Consider the following 17,642-nt stretch of genomic DNA (forward strand, 5'->3'; position numbering starts at 1 on the left):
TGCTGAGGTAATGACGGCCATCTCCCTGCTCTATATACTCCTGTGTACTGACTGCTGAGGTAATGACGGCCATCTCCTCGCTCTATATACTCCTATATACTGACTGCTGAGGTAATGACGGCCATCTCCCGCTCTATATACTCCTGTGTACTGACTGCTGAGGTAATGACGGCCGTCTCCCCGCTCTATATACTCCTATGTACTGACTGCTGAGGTAATGACGGCCATCTCCCCGCTCTATATACTCCTATATACTGACTGCTGAGGTAATGACGGCCGTCTCCTCGCTCTATATACTCCTGTATACTGACTGCTGAGGTAATGACGGCCATCTCCCCGCTCTATATACTCCTGTGTACTGACTGCTGAGGTAATGACGGCCATCTCCCCGCTCTATATACTCCTGTGTACTGACTGCTGAGGTAATGACGGCCATCTCCCCCCTCTATATACTCCTGTGTACTGACTGCTGAGGTAATGACGGCCATCTCCCCGCTCTATATACTCCTATATACTGACTGCTGAGGTAATGACGGCCGTCTCCTCGCTCTATATACTCCTGTATACTGACTGCTGAGGTAATGACGGCCATCTCCCCGCTCTATATACTCCTGTGTACTGACTGCTGAGGTAATGACGGCCATCTCCCCGCTCTATATACTCCTGTGTACTGACTGCTGAGGTAATGACGGCCATCTCCCCCCTCTATATACTCCTGTGTACTGACTGCTGAGGTAATGACGGCCATCTCCCCGCTCTATATACTCCTATATACTGACTGCTGAGGTAATGACGGCCATCTCCCCGCTCTATATACTCCTGTGTACTGACTGCTGAGGTAATGACGGCCATCTCCCCGCTCTATATACTGCTGTGTACTGACTGCTGAGGTAATGACGGCCGCTCTATATACTCCTATGTACTGACTGCTGAGGTAATGACGGCCGTCTCCTCGGTCTATATACTCCTGTGCACTGACTGCTGAGGTAATGACGGCCATCTCCCTGCTATATATACTCCTGTGTACTGACTGCTGAGGTAATGACGGCCATCTTCTCGCTCTATATACTCCTGTGTACTGACTGCTGAGGTAATGACAGCCGTCTCCCCGCTCTATATACTCCTATATACTGACTGCTGAGGTAATGACGGCCATCTCCCCGCTCTATATACTCCTGTATACTGACTGCTGAGGTAATGACGGCCATCTCCCGCTCTATATACTCCTATATACTGACTGCTGAGGTAATGACGGCCATCTCCCCGCTCTATATACTCCTGTATACTGACTGCTGAGGTACTGACGGCCATCTCCCCGCTCTATATACTCCTGTGTACTGACTGCTGAGGTAATGACAGCCGTCTCCCCGCTCTATATACTCCTGTATACTGACTGCTGAGGTAATGACGGCCATCTCCCCGCTCTATATACTCCTGTATACTGACTGCTGAGGTAATGACGGCCATCTCCCCGCTCTATATACTCCTGTGTACTGACTGCTGAGGTAATGACGGCCATCTCCTCGCTCTATATACTCCTGTGCACTGACTGCTGAGGTAATGACGGCCATCTCCCCGCTCTATATACTCCTGTGTACTGACTGCTGAGGTAATGACGGCCATCTTCTCGCTCTATATACTCCTGTGTACTGACTGCTGAGGTAATGACGGCCATCTCCCCGTTCTATATACTCCTATATACTGAGTGCTGAGGTAATGAAGGCCGCTCTATATACTCCTGTGCACTGACTGCTGAGGTAATGACGGCCATCTCCCCGCTCTATATACTCCTGTATACTGACTGCTGAGGTAATGACGGCCGCTCTATATACTCCTGTGTACTAACTGCTGACGTAATGACGGCCGTCTCCCTGCTCTATATACTCCTGTATACTGACTGCTGAGGTAATGACGGCCATCTCCCGCTCTATATACTCCTGTATAATGACTGCTGAGGTAATGACGGCCATCTCCCCGCTCTATATACTCCTGTATACTGACTGCTGAGGTAATGACGGCCGTCTCCCCGCTCTATATACTCCTGTATACTGACTGCTGAGGTAATGACGGCCATCTCCCTGCTCTATATACTCCAGTGTACTGACTGCTGAGGTAATGACGGCCATCTCCCTGCTCTATATACTCCTATATACTGACTGCTGAGGTAATGACGGCCATCTCCCGCTCTATATACTCCTGTGTACTGACTGCTGAGGTAATGACGGCCGTCTCCCCGCTCTATATACTCCTATGTACTGACTGCTGAGGTAATGACGGCCATCTCCCCGCTCTATATACTCCTGTGTACTGACTGCTGAGGTAATGACGGCCATCTCCCCGCTCTATATACTCCTGTGTACTGACTGCTGAGGTAATGACGGCCATCTCCCCGCTCTATATACTCCTGTGTACTGACTACTGAGGTAATGACGGCCATCTCCCCGCTCTATATACTCCTGTGTACTGACTGCTGAGGTAATGACGGCCATCTCCCCGCTCTATATACTCCTATATACTGACTGCTGAGGTAATGACGGCCATCTCCCCGCTCTATATACTCCTGTATACTGACTGCTGAGGTAATGACGGCCGTCTCCTCGCTCTATATACTCCTGTATACTGACTGCTGAGGTAATGACGGCCATCTCCCCGCTCTATATACTCCTGTGTACTGACTGCTGAGGTAATGACGGCCATCTCCCCGCTCTATATACTCCTGTGTACTGACTGCTGAGGTAATGACGGCCATCTCCCCCCTCTATATACTCCTGTGTACTGACTGCTGAGGTAATGACGGCCATCTCCCCGCTCTATATACTCCTATATACTGACTGCTGAGGTAATGACGGCCATCTCCCCGCTCTATATACTCCTGTGTACTGACTGCTGAGGTAATGACGGCCATCTCCCCGCTCTATATACTCCTGTGCACTGACTGCTGAGGTAATGACGGCCATCTCCCCGCTCTATATACTCCTGTGTACTGACTGCTGAGGTAATGACAGCCATCTCCTCGCTCTATATACTCCTGTATACTGACTGCTGAGGTAATGACGGCCGTCTCCCCGCTCTATATACTCCTGTATACTGACTGCTGAGGTAATGACGGCCGTCTCCCCGCTCTATATACTCCTGTATACTGACTGCTGAGGTAATGACGGCCATCTCCCCGCTCTATATACTCCTGTGCACTGACTGCTGAGGTAATGACGGCCATCTCCCCGCTCTATATACTCCTGTATACTGACTGCTGAGGTAATGACGGCCATCTCCCGCTCTATATACTCCTGTGCACTGACTGCTGAGGTAATGACGGCCGTCTCCCCGCTCTATATACTCCTGTATACTGACTGCTGAGGTAATGACGGCCATCTCCCCGCTCTATATACTCCTGTATACTGACTGCTGAGGTAATGACGGCCGCTCTATATACTCCTGTGTACTAACTGCTGACGTAATGACGGCCGTCTCCCTGCTCTATATACTCCTGTATACTGACTGCTGAGGTAATGACGGCCGTCTCCCCGCTCTATATACTCCTGTATACTGACTGCTGAGGTAATGACGGCCATCTCCCTGCTCTATATACTCCAGTGTACTGACTGCTGAGGTAATGACGGCCATCTCCTCGCTCTATATACTCCTATATACTGACTGCTGAGGTAATGACGGCCATCTCCCGCTCTATATACTCCTGTGTACTGACTGCTGAGGTAATGACGGCCGTCTCCCCGCTCTATATACTCCTGTGTACTGACTGCTGAGGTAATGACGGCCATCTCCCCGCTCTATATACTCCTATATACTGACTGCTGAGGTAATGACGGCCGTCTCCTCGCTCTATATACTCCTGTATACTGACTGCTGAGGTAATGACGGCCATCTCCTCGCTCTATATACTCCTGTATACTGACTGCTGAGGTAATGACGGCCGCTCTATATACTCCTGTATACTGACTGCTGAGGTAATGACGGCCATCTCCCCGCTCTATATACTGCTGTGTACTGACTGCTGAGGTAATGACGGCCGTCTCCTCGGTCTATATACTCCTGTGTACTGACTGCTGAGGTAATGACGGCCATCTCCCCGCTCTATATACTCCTGTGTACTGACTGCTGAGGTAATGACGGCCATCTCCCTGCTATATATACTCCTGTGTACTGACTGCTGAGGTAATGACGGCCATCTTCTCGCTCTATATACTCCTGTGTACTGACTGCTGAGGTAATGACGGCCGTCTCCTCGCTCTATATACTCCTGTATACTGACTGCTGAGGTAATGACGGCCATCTCCCTGCTATATATACTCCTGTATACTGACTGCTGAGGTAATGACGGCCATCTCCCCGCTCTATATACTCCTGTATACTGACTGCTGAGGTAATGACGGCCATCTCCCCGCTCTATATACTCCTGTGTACTGACTGCTGAGGTAATGACGGCCATCTCCCCGCTCTATATACTCCTGTATACTGACTGCTGAGGTAATGACGGCCATCTCCCCGCTCTATATACTCCTGTGTACTGACTGCTGAGGTAATGACGGCCATCTCCCCGCTCTATATACTCCTGTATACTGACTGCTGAGGTAATGACGGCCATCTCCCCGCTCTATATACTCCTGTATACTGACTGCTGAGGTAATGACGGCCGTCTCCCCGCTCTATATACTCCTGTGTACTGACTGCTGAGGTAATGACGGCCATCTCCCCGCTCTATATACTCCTGTATACTGACTGCTGAGGTAATGACGGCCATCTCCCCGCTCTATATACTCCTGTATACTGACTGCTGAGGTAATGACGGCCATCTCCCGCTCTATATACTCCTGTATACTGACTGCTGAGGTAATGACGGCCATCTCCCCGCTCTATATACTCCTGTGTACTGACTGCTGAGGTAATGACGGCCATCTCCCGCTCTATATACTCCTATGTTCTGACTGCTGATGTAATGACGGCCATCTCCCCGCTCTATATACTCCTGTATACTGACTGCTGAGGTAATGACGGCCATCTCCCCGCTCTATATACTCCTGTGTACTGACTGCTGAGGTAATGACGGCCGCTCTATATACTCCTGTGTACTGACTGCTGAGGTAATGACGGCCGTCTCCCTGCTCTATATATTCCTGTATACTGACTGCTGAGGTACTGACGGCCATCTCCCCGCTCTATATACTCCTGTATACTGACTGCTGAGGTAATGACGGCCATCTCCCCGCTCTATATACTCCTGTATACTGACTGCTGAGGTAATGACGGCCATCTCCCGCTCTATATACTCCTGTATACTGACTGCTGAGGTAATGACGGCCATCTCCCCGCTCTATATACTCCTGTGTACTGACTGCTGAGGTAATGACGGCCGTCTCCCCGCTCTATATACTCCTATGTACTGACTGCTGAGGTAATGACGGCCATCTCCCCGCTCTATATACTCCTATATACTGACTGCTGAGGTAATGACGGCCGTCTCCTCGCTCTATATACTCCTGTATACTGACTGCTGAGGTAATGACGGCCATCTCCCCGCTCTATATACTCCTGTGTACTGACTGCTGAGGTAATGACGGCCATCTCCCCGCTCTATATACTCCTGTGTACTGACTGCTGAGGTAATGACGGCCGCTCTATATACTCCTATGTACTGACTGCTGAGGTAATGACGGCCGTCTCCCCGCTCTATATACTCCTGTATACTGACTGCTGAGGTAATGACGGCCGTCTCCCCGCTCTATATACTCCTGTATACTGACTGCTGAGGTAATGACGGCCATCTCCCCGCTCTATATACTCCTGTATACTGACTGCTGAGGTAATGACGGCCATCTCCCTGCTATATATACTCCTGTGTACTGACTGCTGAGGTAATGACGGCCGCTCTATATACTCCTATGTACTGACTGCTGAGGTAATGACGGCCATCTCCCGCTCTATATACTCCTGTGTACTGACTGCTGAGGTAATGACGGCCATCTCCCCGCTCTATATACTCCTGTATACTGACTGCTGAGGTAATGACGGCCATCTCCCCGCTCTATATACTCCTGTATACTGACTGCTGAGGTAATGACGGCCATCTCCCCGCTCTATATACTCCTGTATACTGACTGTTGAGGTAATGACGGCCATCTTCTCGCTCTATATACTCCTGTGTACTGACTGCTGAGGTAATGACGGCCATCTCCCCGCTCTATATACTCCTGTGTACTGACTGCTGAGGTAATGACGGCCGTCTCCCCGCTCTATATACTCCTGTGTACTGACTGCTGAGGTAATGACGGCCATCTCCCGCTCTATATACTCCTGTATACTGACTGCTGAGGTAATGACGGCCATCTCCCCGCTCTATATACTCCTGTGTACTGACTGCTGAGGTAATGACGGCCGTCTCCCCGCTCTATATACTCCTGTGTACTGACTGCTGAGGTAATGACGGCCATCTCCCCGCTCTATATACTCCTATATACTGACTGCTGAGGTAATGACGGCCGTCTCCTCGCTCTATATACTCCTGTATACTGACTGCTGAGGTAATGACGGCCATCTCCTCGCTCTATATACTCCTGTATACTGACTGCTGAGGTAATGACGGCCGCTCTATATACTCCTGTATACTGACTGCTGAGGTAATGACGGCCATCTCCCCGCTCTATATACTGCTGTGTACTGACTGCTGAGGTAATGACGGCCGTCTCCTCGGTCTATATACTCCTGTGTACTGACTGCTGAGGTAATGACGGCCATCTCCCCGCTCTATATACTCCTGTGTACTGACTGCTGAGGTAATGACGGCCATCTCCCTGCTATATATACTCCTGTGTACTGACTGCTGAGGTAATGACGGCCATCTTCTCGCTCTATATACTCCTGTGTACTGACTGCTGAGGTAATGACGGCCGTCTCCTCGCTCTATATACTCCTGTATACTGACTGCTGAGGTAATGACGGCCATCTCCCTGCTATATATACTCCTGTATACTGACTGCTGAGGTAATGACGGCCATCTCCCCGCTCTATATACTCCTGTATACTGACTGCTGAGGTAATGACGGCCATCTCCCCGCTCTATATACTCCTGTGTACTGACTGCTGAGGTAATGACGGCCATCTCCCCGCTCTATATACTCCTGTATACTGACTGCTGAGGTAATGACGGCCATCTCCCCGCTCTATATACTCCTGTGTACTGACTGCTGAGGTAATGACGGCCATCTCCCCGCTCTATATACTCCTGTATACTGACTGCTGAGGTAATGACGGCCATCTCCCCGCTCTATATACTCCTGTATACTGACTGCTGAGGTAATGACGGCCGTCTCCCCGCTCTATATACTCCTGTGTACTGACTGCTGAGGTAATGACGGCCATCTCCCCGCTCTATATACTCCTGTATACTGACTGCTGAGGTAATGACGGCCATCTCCCCGCTCTATATACTCCTGTATACTGACTGCTGAGGTAATGACGGCCATCTCCCGCTCTATATACTCCTGTATACTGACTGCTGAGGTAATGACGGCCATCTCCCCGCTCTATATACTCCTGTGTACTGACTGCTGAGGTAATGACGGCCATCTCCCGCTCTATATACTCCTATGTTCTGACTGCTGATGTAATGACGGCCATCTCCCCGCTCTATATACTCCTGTATACTGACTGCTGAGGTAATGACGGCCATCTCCCCGCTCTATATACTCCTGTGTACTGACTGCTGAGGTAATGACGGCCGCTCTATATACTCCTGTGTACTGACTGCTGAGGTAATGACGGCCGTCTCCCTGCTCTATATATTCCTGTATACTGACTGCTGAGGTACTGACGGCCATCTCCCCGCTCTATATACTCCTGTATACTGACTGCTGAGGTAATGACGGCCATCTCCCCGCTCTATATACTCCTGTATACTGACTGCTGAGGTAATGACGGCCATCTCCCGCTCTATATACTCCTGTATACTGACTGCTGAGGTAATGACGGCCATCTCCCCGCTCTATATACTCCTGTGTACTGACTGCTGAGGTAATGACGGCCGTCTCCCCGCTCTATATACTCCTATGTACTGACTGCTGAGGTAATGACGGCCATCTCCCCGCTCTATATACTCCTATATACTGACTGCTGAGGTAATGACGGCCGTCTCCTCGCTCTATATACTCCTGTATACTGACTGCTGAGGTAATGACGGCCATCTCCCCGCTCTATATACTCCTGTGTACTGACTGCTGAGGTAATGACGGCCATCTCCCCGCTCTATATACTCCTGTGTACTGACTGCTGAGGTAATGACGGCCGCTCTATATACTCCTATGTACTGACTGCTGAGGTAATGACGGCCGTCTCCCCGCTCTATATACTCCTGTATACTGACTGCTGAGGTAATGACGGCCGTCTCCCCGCTCTATATACTCCTGTATACTGACTGCTGAGGTAATGACGGCCATCTCCCCGCTCTATATACTCCTGTATACTGACTGCTGAGGTAATGACGGCCATCTCCCTGCTATATATACTCCTGTGTACTGACTGCTGAGGTAATGACGGCCGCTCTATATACTCCTATGTACTGACTGCTGAGGTAATGACGGCCATCTCCCGCTCTATATACTCCTGTGTACTGACTGCTGAGGTAATGACGGCCATCTCCCCGCTCTATATACTCCTGTATACTGACTGCTGAGGTAATGACGGCCATCTCCCCGCTCTATATACTCCTGTATACTGACTGCTGAGGTAATGACGGCCATCTCCCCGCTCTATATACTCCTGTATACTGACTGTTGAGGTAATGACGGCCATCTTCTCGCTCTATATACTCCTGTGTACTGACTGCTGAGGTAATGACGGCCATCTCCCCGCTCTATATACTCCTGTGTACTGACTGCTGAGGTAATGACGGCCGTCTCCCCGCTCTATATACTCCTGTGTACTGACTGCTGAGGTAATGACGGCCATCTCCCGCTCTATATACTCCTGTGTACTGACTGCTGAGGTAATGACGGCCATCTCCCCCCTCTATATACTCCTGTGTACTGACTGCTGAGGTAATGACGGCCGCTCTATATACTCCTGTATACTGACTGCTGAGGTAATGACGGCCGTCTCCCCGCTCTATATACTCCTGTATACTGACTGCTGAGGTAATGACGGCCGACTCCCCGCTCTATATACTCCTATGTACTGACTGCTGAGGTAATGACGGCCATCTCCCCGCTCTATATACTCCTGTATACTGACTGCTGAGGTAATGACGGCCATCTCCCCGCTCTATATACTCCTATATACTGACTGCTGAGGTAATGACGGCCGTCTCCTCGCTCTATATACTCCTGTATACTGACTGCTGAGGTAATGACGGCCATCTCCCCGCTCTATATACTCCTGTGTACTGACTGCTGAGGTAATGACGGCCATCTCCCCGCTCTATATACTCCTGTGTACTGACTGCTGAGGTAATGACGGCCGCTCTATATACTCCTATGTACTGACTGCTGAGGTAATGACGGCCGTCTCCCCGCTCTATATACTCCTGTATACTGACTGCTGAGGTAATGACGGCCGTCTCCCCGCTCTATATACTCCTGTATACTGACTGCTGAGGTAATGACGGCCATCTCCCCGCTCTATATACTCCTGTATACTGACTGCTGAGGTAATGACGGCCATCTCCCTGCTATATATACTCCTGTGTACTGACTGCTGAGGTAATGACGGCCGCTCTATATACTCCTATGTACTGACTGCTGAGGTAATGACGGCCATCTCCCGCTCTATATACTCCTGTGTACTGACTGCTGAGGTAATGACGGCCATCTCACCGCTCTATATACTCCTGTATACTGACTGCTGAGGTAATGACGGCCATCTCCCCGCTCTATATACTCCTGTATACTGACTGCTGAGGTAATGACGGCCATCTCCCCGCTCTATATACTCCTGTATACTGACTGTTGAGGTAATGACGGCCATCTTCTCGCTCTATATACTCCTGTGTACTGACTGCTGAGGTAATGACGGCCATCTCCCCGCTCTATATACTCCTGTGTACTGACTGCTGAGGTAATGACGGCCGTCTCCCCGCTCTATATACTCCTGTGTACTGACTGCTGAGGTAATGACGGCCATCTCCCGCTCTATATACTCCTGTGTACTGACTGCTGAGGTAATGACGGCCATCTCCCCCCTCTATATACTCCTGTGTACTGACTGCTGAGGTAATGACGGCCGCTCTATATACTCCTGTATACTGACTGCTGAGGTAATGACGGCCGTCTCCCCGCTCTATATACTCCTGTATACTGACTGCTGAGGTAATGACGGCCGACTCCCCGCTCTATATACTCCTATGTACTGACTGCTGAGGTAATGACGGCCATCTCCCCGCTCTATATACTCCTGTATACTGACTGCTGAGGTAATGACGGCCATCTCCCCGCTCTATATACTCCTGTGTACTGACTGCTGAGGTAATGACGGCCATCTCCTCGCTCTATATACTCCTGTATACTGACTGCTGAGGTAATGACGGCCGTCTCCTCGCTCTATATACTCCTGTGTACTGACGGCCATGTCCCCGCTCTATATACTCCTGTGTACTGATGGCCATCTCCTCGCTCTATATACTCCTGCGTTCTGACGGCCATCTCCCCGCTCTATATACTCCTGTGTACTGAGGGCCGTCTCCTCGCTCTATATACTCCTGTGTACTGACGGCCGTCTCCTCGCTCTATATACTCCTGTGTACTGACGGCCATCTCCCCGCTCTATATACTCCTGTGTACTGACGGCCGTCTCCTCGCTCTATATACTACTGTGTACTGACGGCCATCTCCCCGCTCTATATACTCCTCTACACAAGGTGAGTCAGGCACTTACCACCAGCACATTCCCAGCAAAGCCGGGTCCAGTGTGCAGCCGCTCGGGGTGCTTCTGCTTCACCGACTGCAGATATAGGCACATACCAGTCAGGAAGTCCTTGGGCTGCCCAATATCCATCCAGAAACCTGAGAGATAAAACATGTCAGGGGTCAGCAGGGGGAGCAGAGTCCAGAGCAACAGTACCCAGAGCCGCCCTCACCTTGCAGCTCCATAGCGAATAACTGCCCCTCCTGCGCCATCACGGGAAAAATCTCCTTCTCTATGGAGGTCGGACGCAACTGCAAGGAGAAACAGAGCAAACTAAGAACTGCAGATGAACGCCCCGAGACCCCTCAGCGGCTGGACAACCCCGCACTCTGAGACCCTTCAGCAACTGAACAACCCCACATGCTCCAAGACCCCTCAGCGGCTGAATGACCCCGCGCCCCTGGGACCCCTCAGCGGCTGAATGACCCCGCGCCCTGGGACCCCTCAGCGGCTGAATGACCCCGCGCCCTGGGACCCCTCAGCGGCTGAATGACCCCGCGCCCTGGGACCCCTCAGCGGCTGAATGACCCCGCGCCCTGGGACCCCTCAGCGGCTGAATGACCCCGCGCCCTGGGACCCCTCAGCGGCTGAACGCCATGCATCCCAAAACATCTAAATCTGCTGCACCCCAACCCAAAAAGAGGAAAGTCTCAGCGCTCTCTGGCCACAGCATAAACCCTAAGACCCTCCCCTCTGCCCAGGGTGTCATGTCAGGTCTGCTGCAGTCTGAGCACCTGGATCCGCTCCAGCACCGATGGGCAGAAGATGTATAAGCCAGAGTTAATCTTGTTGGACACAAACATTTGAGGCTTCTCCACAAAACGCTGGATTTGGCCGCTGTCAGCATCGTACACGACCACCCCGTACTTCGAAGGCTCCTCCACCTTGGTCACCTGCACAGATTATATGGTTATAGTCTAGAGAATGGAAGACGTAACACATAATAATCCTAAAACCATCCCTCACCTGAACATCAAATACCCCAAGGTCTGTCAGTCACCCCTCCTCCACACATTCAACACCCTGGGACTCATCAAAACCCCCTCCCTGGCAATCTTACATACAGCGCATGGGCAGGACTATAGGCCCCTCCCCTAGTACGGCACATGGGCAGGACTATAGGCCCCTCCCCTAGCACGACACATGGGCAGGACTATAGGCCCCTCCCCTAGCACGGCACATGGGCAGGGACTATAGGCCCCTCCCCTAGTACGGCACATGGGCAGGACTATAGGCCCCTCCCCTAGCACGACACATGGGCAGGACTATAGGCCCCTCCCCTAGCACGACACATGGGCAGGACTATAGGCCCCTCCCCTAGCACAGCACATGGGCAGGACTATAGGCCCCTCCCCATCCCGACGTTGAGGGCCACATTTCACACATTTGTTTTATTAATAGATGAAGCCACTCATAGGCTAATGAAGGTCATGTGATCACGGACGCAGAGCTCCACCTACATGCTTCACTATTAGGGTGCATTCACACTGAGTAAACGGTAGCTTATTTTGTAGAGTAAAATTACACCTGTAAAATGTCATTGAAGTCAATGGGATGGCAAAATTTACAAGTGTACAAAATAAGCCAGCGTTTACTCCGTGTGAATGCCTCCTTAGATGAGATTCTAGTTCTGCGTGGTGTCACTAACGCATTATTTACACGGAATATTCAGGGGTCTATAAACCCCAAATTCCAGTCACACCCGACCCCATGCACAATGGCCACCCTACTCACCACAATGGTGCCCTCCTTGCCGTGGTGCTGGTGGAAGCGAACCATGTCCTCAAAGGGGAAGTCGCAGATAACATCGCTGTTCAGAACAAAGAATGGCTCCGAATTCTCAGTAAGCAGCTGCCGAGCCAGAGCCAGGGGGCCCGCTGGGGGGGAGGGGGACACGAGACAGAGATTACAGGACATCTCAGACTAGGATTCCACGTCACCAGCCCCCCCCCCCATTGTATGATTCCACGTCACCAGCCCCCCCCCCCATTGTATGATTCCACGTCACCAGCCCCCCCCCCCATTGTATGATTCCACGTCACCAGCCCCCCCCCATTGTATGATTCCACGTCACCAGCCCCCCCCCCCATTGTATGATTCCACGTCACCAGCCCCCCCCATTGTATGATTCCACGTCACCAGCCCCCCCCCCATTGTATGATTCCACGTCACCAGCCCCCCCCCCATTGTATGATTCCACGTCACCAGCCCCCCCATTGTATGATTCCACGTCACCAGCCCCCCCCCCATTGTATAATTCCACGTCACCAGCCCCCCCCCCATTGTATGATTCCACGTCACCAGCCCCCCCCCCCATTGTATGATTCCACGTCACCAGCCCCCCCCCCCCATTGTATGATTCCACGTCACCAGCCCCCCCCCCCCCATTGTATGATTCCACGTTACCAGCCCCCCCCATTGTATAATTCCACGTCACCAGCCCCCCCCCCATTGTATAATTCCACGTCACCAGCCCCCCCCATTGTATAATTCCACGTCACCAGCCCCCCCCATTGTATAATTCCACGTCACCAGCCCCCCCCCATTGTATAATTCCACGTCACCAGCCCCCCCCCATTGTATAATTCCACGTCACCAGCCCCCCCCCATTGTATAATTCCACGTCACCAGCCCCCCCCATTGTATAATTCCACGTCACCAGCCCCCCCCCATTGTATAATTCCACGTCACCAGCCCCCCCCATTGTATGATTCCACGTCACCAGCCCCCCCCATTGTATGATTCCACGTCACCAGCCCCCCCCATTGTATGATTCCACGTCACCAGCCCCCCCCCATTGTATAATTCCACGTCACCAGCCCCCCCCCATTGTATAATTCCACGTCACCAGCCCCCCCCCATTGTATAATTCCACGTCACCAGCCCCCCCCCATTGTATAATTCCACGTCACCAGCCCCCCCCCATTGTATAATTCCACGTCACTAGCCCCCCCCCATTGTATAATTCCACGTCACCAGCCCCCCCCATTGTATAATTCCACGTCACCAGCCCCCCCCATTGTATGATTCCATGTCACCAGCCCCCCCCATTGTCTGATTCCACGTCACCAGCCCCCCCATTGTATGATTCCATGTCACCAGCCCCCCCCATTGTATGATTCCATGTCACCAGCCCCCCCCATTGTATGATTCCATGTCACCAGCCCCCCCCATTGTATAATTCCACGTCACCAGCCCCCCCATTGTATGACTCCACGTCACCAGTCCCCCCCCCCCCCCATTGTACAGTCCTATGAAAAAGTTTGGGCACCCCTATTAATCTTAATCATTTTTAGTTCTAAATATTTTGGTGTTTGCAGCAGCCATTTCAGTTTGATATATCTAATAACTGATGGACACAGTAATATTTCAGGATTGAAATGAGGTTTATTGTACTAACAGAAAATGTGCAATATGCATTAAACCAAAATTTGACCGGTGCAAAAGTATGGGCACCTCAACAGAAAAGTGACATTAATATTTAGTAGATCCTACTTTTTGCAAAGATAACAGCCTCTAGTCGCTTCCTGTAGCTTTTAATCAGTTCCTGGATGAAGGGATTTTGGACAAACAATTCAAGTTCAGTTAAGTTAGATGGTCGCCGAGCATGGACAGCCCGCTTCCAATCATCCCACAGATGTTCAATGATATTCAGGTCTGGGGACTGGGATGGCCATTCCAGAACATTGTAATTGTTCCTCTGTATGAATGCCTGAGGATTTGGAGCGGTGTTTTGGATCATTGTCTTGCTGAAATATCCATCCCCGCGTAACTTCAACTTCGTCACTGATTCTTGAACATTATTCTCAAGAATCTGCTGATACTGAGTGGAATCCATGCGACCCTCAACTTTAACAAGATTCCCGGTGCCGGCATTGGCCACACAGCCCCAAAGCATGATGGAACCTCCACCAAATCTTACAGTGGGTAGCATGTGTTTTTCTTGGAATGCTGTTTCTTTTTGGACGCCATGCATAACGCCTTTTTTTTTTTTATAACCAAACAACTCAATTTTTGTTTCCAAAATGAAGCTGCCTTGTCCAAATGTGCTTTTTCATACCTCAGGCAACTCTATTTGTGGCGTACGTGCAGAAACGGCTTCTTTCTCATCACTCTCCCATACAGCTTCTATTTGTGCAAAGTGCGCTGTATAGTTGACCGATGCACAGTGACACCATCTGCAGCAAGATGATGCTGCAGCTCTTTGGAGGTGTCTGTGGATTGTCCTTGACTGTTCTCACCATTCTTCTTCTCTGCCTTTCTGATATTTTTCTTGGGCCTGCCACTTCTGGGCTTAACAAGAACTGTCCCTGTGCTCTTCCATTTCCTTACTATGTTCCTCACAGTGGAAACTGACAGGTTAAATCTCTGAGACAACGTTTTGTATCCTTCCCCTGAACAACTATGTTGAACAATCTTTGTTTTCAGATCATTTGAGAGCGGGCTGTCCATGCTCGGCGACCATCACACTGAACTGAATTTGAATTGTTTTGTAAAGAGGAATGGTCCAAAATCCCTTCATCCAGGATCCAGGAACTGATTAAAAGCTACAGGAAGCGACTAGAGGCTGTTATCTTTGCAAAAGGAGGATGTACTAAATATTAATGTCACTTTTCTGTTGAGGTGCCCATATTTTTGCACCGGTCAAATTTTGGTTTAATGCATATTGCACATTTTCTGTTAGTACAATAAACCTCATTACAATCCTGAAATATTACTGTGTCCATCAGTTATTAGATATATCAAACTGAAATGGCTGCTGCAAACACCAAAATATTTAGAACTAAAAATGATTAAGATTAATAGGGGTGCCCAAACTTTTTCATAGGACTGTATAATTCCACGTCACCAGCCCCCCCCCCCCCCCCATTGTATGATTCCACGTCACCAGCACCCCCCCATTGTATGATTCCACGTCACCAGCCCCCCCCCCCATTGTATGATTCCACGTCACCAGCCCCCCCCCCCATTGTATGATTCCACGTCACCAGCCCCCCCCCATTGTATGATTCCACGTCACCAGCCCCCCCCATTGTATGATTCCACGTCACCAGCCCCCCCCCATTGTATGATTCCACGTCACCAGCCCCCCCCCATTGTATGATTCCACGTCACCAGCCCCCCCCCCATTGTATGATTCCACGTCACCAGCCCCCCCCCCATTGTATGATTCCACGTCACCAGCCCCCCCCCCATTGTATGATTCCACGTCACCAGCCCCCCCCCATTGTATGATTCCACGTCACCAGCCCCCCCCCATTGTATGATTCCACGTCACCAGCCCCCCCCCATTGTATGATTCCACGTCACCAGCCCCCCCCATTGTATGATTCCACGTCACCAGCCCCCCCCCATTGTATAATTCCACGTCACCAGTCCCCCCCATTGTATAATTCCACGTCACCAGTCCCCCCCCATTGTATAATTCCACGTCACCAGCCCCCCCCCCCATTGTATGATTCCACGTCACCAGCCCCCCCCCCATTGTATAATTCCACGTCACCAGCCCCCCCCCCCATTGTATAATTCCACGTCACCAGCCCCCCCCCCATTGTATGATTCCACGTCACCAGCCCCCCCCCCCATTGTATGATTCCACGTCACCAGCCCCCCCCCTTTGTATGATTACATGTCCCCCCCCCCCCCCATAGTATGATTCCACGAGCCCCCCCCTTCCCCGCTCACCTGTCCCTAGCGGCTCCCTCTCGTGTGACATGGAGATGCGGATTCCAAGCTGGAGGGAGATAAATAAGAGTAAGATGGTGGACGAGGCGGCGGACAGCGGTGACTAGACCAGGCCTTACCCGCTTCTCCTGCTCCTTCATCTCCTTCTCCAACATGTCAGACATGTAACTGACGGCCAGGATGACGTGATTAACCCCTGCCTGTCCATGGGAGAGAAGAACATAGGTTAGCATGTGTACAGCAGCTCCCCATATAGCATGCCTCCGCCCGCGCCCCTCACCTTCACCAGAGCCTCCACCTGGTGCAGCAAAATGGGCTTGTTACAGAAATCCACCAGGGGCTTGGGCACGCTGAGGGTCAGAGGTCGTAACCGTGTCCCATAACCGCCAACCAGAATCAAGGCCTTCATGTTCCCTGTGTGAGAAGCAGAAAAACAGGCTCAGTACATCCGCCATCATGGAGTCAGCGAGCGGGAGGTCGACAACAGGAAGACGGCGTGACCCCCCCCCTAAGGGAGCGCCCCAAGGGGAAGTGAAAGGGTGTTTGGCGCAGTGTCACCGGACACACCAGTCCCTGAATAATGAGACATTTAACCTTTTAACTGCCACACCCTTGAACTCCTGAGACTGACAGCTCTGCCCGTGTTACACGCCTTAGCGTGTGCTTGGTGACGTGTGATCCCTGATGACTTTCATCTCAGTGACAGAATGTTCCGGCTCCCCCGGGTCAGTGGAATAGGGATTATATGTATACAGGTAGTCAGGTGTAACAGCCATGTCGCGGTCCTCTCTGTGTATATATATATACTATGCAGGTGTCTTGTGTAACCTCCATCAGACTATTGGGGGGTCCCTGCACTGTCTATTATGTGGCCCATTGGGGGGTTTATTCACCTTTCTTGGCACCAAACACCTGAGGGTCTATAGAGTTTGGCTGGGATAAGACCACTGCCCCCCCCCCTGTGAGGGCCCCGCTCCCCTGCTCCTGTGAGGGCCCCGCTCCCCTGCTCCTGTGAGGGCCCCGCTCCCCTGCTCCTGTGAGGGCCCCGA

General features: G+C 51.4%; 1 protein-coding gene across 1 annotated transcript in view; it reads right to left on the bottom strand.

Annotated features, from left to right (window-relative positions):
* Positions 1–17,004, bottom strand: part of GMPPB (GDP-mannose pyrophosphorylase B) — a 77,201-nt gene extending 60,197 nt beyond the window's left edge. Inside the window, exons 1-7 of the mRNA XM_075285813.1 lie at positions 16,874–17,004; positions 16,713–16,793; positions 16,594–16,642; positions 12,643–12,785; positions 11,643–11,801; positions 11,081–11,159; positions 10,879–11,006 (exon numbers count right to left, since the gene is read on the bottom strand). Of these exons, the coding sequence (XP_075141914.1) occupies positions 10,879–11,006; positions 11,081–11,159; positions 11,643–11,801; positions 12,643–12,785; positions 16,594–16,642; positions 16,713–16,793; positions 16,874–17,002 (768 nt within the window). The 5' untranslated portion in view covers positions 17,003–17,004. The remainder of the gene's footprint in view (positions 1–10,878; positions 11,007–11,080; positions 11,160–11,642; positions 11,802–12,642; positions 12,786–16,593; positions 16,643–16,712; positions 16,794–16,873) is intronic.
* Between the last annotated feature and the right edge of the window lie 638 nt (positions 17,005–17,642).

Source organism: Leptodactylus fuscus, chromosome 8 (genome assembly GCF_031893055.1).
Source record: "Leptodactylus fuscus isolate aLepFus1 chromosome 8, aLepFus1.hap2, whole genome shotgun sequence".
In the NCBI taxonomy this organism is placed as follows: Eukaryota; Metazoa; Chordata; class Amphibia; order Anura; family Leptodactylidae; genus Leptodactylus; species Leptodactylus fuscus.